This window comes from Triticum dicoccoides, chromosome 7A, assembly GCF_002162155.2.
Source record: "Triticum dicoccoides isolate Atlit2015 ecotype Zavitan chromosome 7A, WEW_v2.0, whole genome shotgun sequence".
Classification (NCBI taxonomy): domain Eukaryota; kingdom Viridiplantae; phylum Streptophyta; class Magnoliopsida; order Poales; family Poaceae; genus Triticum; species Triticum dicoccoides.
This window is the reverse complement of record NC_041392.1, coordinates 29,178,938-29,184,141: the sequence shown is the minus strand read 5'-3', so window position 1 is coordinate 29,184,141 and position 5,204 is coordinate 29,178,938. Positions and strand designations below refer to the sequence as shown.

Below are 5,204 nucleotides of genomic sequence, written 5' to 3'. Positions count from 1 at the left end.
CGCGTTGCGCATGGAGTATACCTACTTAGGGGAGAGAACAATTCTCTGCACATGACGCCACGGTGGCAACATTCTGCGATTTGTGAATGACATTGGACAGGCAACATCGCGTCACACCAGCAGCGTTCCCAGTGAACGTCAACACAATAACATTTCCGATTAGCTAACTCATGTATGACTCGGACATGCACTGATTCCGAACTAATCACACGGGCAAGCTTGATCACGCTTATTCTAGTGCTAACTAGCCTCCAATTAAGAAACCTATATGTATTAGTAGTAGTACTCTATTTGTTTGGATTACTCAAACAGAGGAGAGGCGACACCATGGTCGACACGGAGGTGGCTAACTATGTGATGGTGTGGCTTGGACATGGCGACCATCCGGATCCGTCAAGGAGGGAGGGTCGCATGGAGAAGGGGGTGGCGGGGGTATGATTGCTCTCCATTAACCGTACTTATCTCTGCTGGCCGTCAGTGATGGTGAAACCAGCACTAACACTTTGAATGAAAGCCGGTGAACTCTTATGCAGACAGTTGGTGATGCTGGCACCACTGATTGAGTCACCAAAGGAGTGTTGTGTAGCGTGGAAGGAGTTGTGGTTGCTAATTAACTTAACTAGTCGTCAACCCGTGCACCTGTACGGGCTAGTAATTTTAATATTAGATATAACAAAGTTTTGAGAAAATGGAAATGTGTAACAATAATTTGCATAGTTGATATAGGTTATTATTATCACTCATGCACATAGGGCCCAATGAAGTTACATTGCTTCGACTATTTTGTGATTAGATTGTTTGCATCCAATTGTGTCACACGGTATATGTAATATCGCTATGTGATGGTGAACCACGTCAGATTTATGGCCGATATGTGGAAATATGGATGTCCTACTTTATCAAGGTTACATAAGAATATATGTGCTATGTTGGTACAAAACATGGTTACAAACGCAGAAGTTGTTCCATGTATCATGTACTCGTGATCTAAAATTTTCTAAAAGGTATAAAGATGAAGTGCCCTATTGTAGCATATATCTTATTTTCTTATTCAATCTGAAAAGAGATATATCTTCCTTTTTGCAACGGAAGCCAAGGTAGAATTAAAAAGACTTGTTTCTATATATAGAATTATGTACACATACATGAACGACTTTTCACCAACATACGTTGTATCGTAGCGAATAATATACATATTAAAAAAGGAGGCAATTGTATATTCTCATTATACTATAAGCACCATAGATATTCCGATTATAAGTTCTTGTCTGTACCGGCAACTTTTTAAACAATTTCTTTTGTGATTAACCTGCATGGAAAATTTAAATATTTTCTATCCATACTATACATATCTATATTGCATAGACAATCATGTTTATATGAGAGGGGAAGTAGTGGCTGTAGAAAAACTGTACTGTTTATATGAGATCTTTGTGCCACGTGATACAATCAAATTCTTTTTTTTATTAATTCAGTAAGTTATATATGTATATAATGATGTTTTAATAGCTATTATTTTTATATTTTCTGTTAGGATAAAAATACATGTATATACGTACTATATGTGCAAACACGTATTAGGAATCTACACCACCAAATGTGTTCAAAAAAAAATCTGCACCACCAAAGAATCATGTTAATCCTTTTTATACAGGAGTAAGTGGCCATGTACAGGAGCTAGCCAAGGCGAATTTCTTCCTTATTTCTTTTTCTGAGGAAGAGATATTGTTCCTTTCTTACATGATTGTTTTTATAGACTTCCAATGGACATCAAATGGATCTGTTTCTTTTTCTTTTCATCGGTGGATTTTTTATGGAAGGAAGCTATCCTTTCTTATATACTATAAGGAACCCATGGATGATTTCCTTCTTTCCTCTCACTAACGTTACGTGTAGGTGTTTTTTTTTTGGCCGGGCCATATATATGTTATGTATAAATTTCAGCAGCGATGAGTGGTGAGACCGCGAGAGAGATGTTTTCCCTTTTTTGCGTGACTTCCTTTTTCAATCGGGGAATAGAAAGATTTTACTGATGGACTTTAAAGGGTAACCAAACAGATCTGATTTTTTTTCTCAACCCTGGAGTTTTTATGGAAGGAGATATCCCTTTTTGAGCAAACCGTGGACCCTTTCCTTGTTTTATTTCACCAAAGTTGAATGTCAGATCTGTTCCTTTTTCATCGTTCGAGTTTTTATGGAAGGAGATTATCTTTTTTTGAGGGAACCATGGACTCTTTCCTTGTTTTTTTTTTCTTTTTCAGCCAACTTTTATGAAATGAGGCTATCTTTTTGATGGAACCGGTGGCTGATTTCTTTGTTTTTTTTCACCGATGTTGAATGTGTCAGATGAATTTTTTGGACCATCTATGCTACGTAAGTTTTTTTTATCTTAGACGTAAATTCTATAATCCAACGGTGTAATTAATTTTGAAGATGTGGATTAATGAGAAGGCTTGAAAGGTGCCTTCAATTAGTAAATACTCTCTCTATTTCTAAATATTTATTTTTCTAGAGATTTTAACAAGTGGCTACATATGAAGCAAAATGAGTGAATCTACACTCTAAAATATGTCTATATACATCTGTATGTAGTAGTCCATTAGAAATCTCTAAAAGGTCAAATATTTAGGAACGGAGGGAGTATAAGATATAAGATTGCTATGGGTATGTCGTTTGCCCAAGATCTAGATACTTACCTAGTCTATTTTCATTTTGTTTTGCAGGCTCCTGCTGTTAATTGATGGTGTCGAGTCTGAAGACACGTGGGAGAAAATTGAAGAAGCTCTATTTAAATCCGAATTACTGCCTACTGGTAGTCATAGCAAAACTATAGTCACAACAAGGCATTCAGCGGTTGCTTCCGCATGGAAAAAAGAAAATGGCGATTTGAAGCACCCTCAAACCGCTGGTGAGACAGAAGAAGCCAAGTGCATATTCATGCAGGCTTTGGGGGAACCAACAAGAGGTGATGAGGCAGAAGATAATATTCCGCCTAGGGTGTGGGAGATGTGTGCAAAGCAGCCAGTGGCCACAATTGCCATGGCTGGTTATGCCGCCTGCAACCGAGGAAAGTCTCAGGATGCATGGAGAGAAGTTTGTAATAAGCTGTTGCCGGAGTCTGTGAAAGAACTTACCCGGGGCGACATCCCTAGGGTTCTTAGCCATTGCTACCGTGATATGTCTGCCGAGCTCGAGACCTGCTTCCTGTATCTAAGCATGTTCAAGAAAGAATCAAGTGTGAGCAGGAAGCATCTGGCTAGGAGGTGGATAGCAGAAGGGTTCGTGGGGGAGAAGCCAGGGAGGAGCGTGGAAGAGGTGGCGGATGGTTACTTTGACCAGCTCGTGTCGAGGAAGCTCGTACAGCCGGTGGGTACAAGCAAGAATAGCAAGGTGATGAACTGTCAAGTTTATGGCATGGTTCACGACTTCATCGTGTCCCAGGCAAGCCAAGAGAACTTGGTCACGGTGGCTGGTGGTGATTCGCCTTCGCCACCGCCTAACGGCAAAGTCCGCCGGCTATCCCTCTCCATTCCCGCATCTCCAGATGAAGAAGATCCAGGTGCCGGCAAGAACATGCCCCATGTCAGGTCGCTGGCCGTGTTCACCGCAAGAAAGCCGACTTCAACTTTACCGGCCCAACGGCTGCCTTCAGCTTTACTGAGCTCTCCGATCATACAAGTGCTAGATCTTCAAGGCTGCAAGGGTGTCAAGGTGACAAAGAGACACATGGAGGTGATCTGCAAGATGTTTCTTCTCAAGTACCTGAGCCTCCGAAGGACAATCATTGAGGCAATTGGAAGGAACATCGAGAGGCTCAAGAACTTGGAGACACTCGACGTTAGGGAGACTAAAGTTCAATCGCTGCCAGATACTATATGGAAGCTTCAGAAGCTAGTCAACATACTTGGAGGGAACAAGAATAAAAAATTCGAGCCACTCCAGTTGAAGCTACCAGCTGATGCCAAGGCCAAGAACCACCCCTGCAAGCCTGACGGTGTTACAATGAAAGCCCTGCGCGTGCTATCTGGAATTGAGATGACCCCAAATTTGGCGAGGTGTCTCGAGCGTCTGACTAATCTGAGGAAGTTGGCCATCTACAAGGTCAGCGACACCGAGTCCAACAAGCTAGAATTATTCCGTCTTGGGTACCTACGGACCCTGGTGATAATAGCCGGTGGTGAAGCCAACATATCTGAGTTACTCAGCAGCCACGATATTCAAGCTTCCTCTTTGACGTCTCTTGCTGATCTTCGGTTATGTGGCAAGTTAGAGCAAGTCCCCACATGGATCCAAGAACTCACAGATCTCACAAAACTGACCCTCCCCATCACAGTTTTAACAAATCCAGAACTGCTCGCTAAGCTTGCCAACATGAAGAAACTCTTCTCGCTCACCTTCTCAACTCCCACAACTCTAGCTCCAGCTCCAGCTCCAGTGGGTACCAGTACCACCGAGAACAACTTTGAGGAGATCATCTTCGATAGTGTAGGGTTTGCTAATCTCAAGCTCCTCGAATTCATTGCTCCCTTGATACAGCCCCTGAGCTTTCTCGACAACGCAATGTCACAGCTGGAAAGGATTCATCTTCACTTCACCAACTTTCAAGGCCTGCATGGCATTCACAACCTGCGAAGGCTCCAGGAGGTGCACATCGAGGTAAAATACGATGCAGATGATTTTACCACATCCATGCTACGTAATCTTCTGGAGTCAGCCATGCAAGATGATGCCAAGGCACCCAGGATAACTCGTGACTGGTTTGATTGAAGACTACTACGTTTCTTTTCTTTTTGCGAGGAATGAAGACTACTACTTTTTTTTATGCATCAAAACTACTTGGCCACTATATTCATGATCTCCATGAGCGAGTTCATTATTATATCTTTGTACTATTACTACATTATACTAGCTTTCAAGCTTAAGTTCCAGTTAATGGTTCTCTATAATTAAGAACTGGATCTGATTCTTCCGTTACTTCATGCTATTCATCTTATTGGACAATTGGACCCTCAAATATCCCTGTTATTTAGGGACTGTCTGCTGGGAGATCACTTGACTGAGTGCTTACTATAAATCTTAGTCACTTTTTTTTTATTCAGAATAGTTCTCACCACATAGGCTATATGACATGAAATACCGGAACCGGTCGACGACTGGTCGTACCACAGATGCCGCTCAGGGGAGAGCTAGCGGTGTCGAGTTGT

At 41.9% G+C, this 5,204-nt stretch overlaps 1 protein-coding gene across 1 annotated transcript in view; it reads left to right on the top strand.

The window, feature by feature from the left end:
• The window catches only part of LOC119329690 (disease resistance protein Pik-2-like), an 18,165-nt gene extending 13,215 nt beyond the window's left edge, over window positions 1-4,950 (top strand). The window contains exon 3 of the mRNA XM_037602762.1: window positions 2,724-4,950. Coding sequence (XP_037458659.1) covers window positions 2,724-4,767 — 2,044 coding nt within the window. The 3' untranslated portion in view covers window positions 4,768-4,950. The remainder of the gene's footprint in view (window positions 1-2,723) is intronic.
• Window positions 4,951-5,204: the final 254 nt, after the last annotated feature.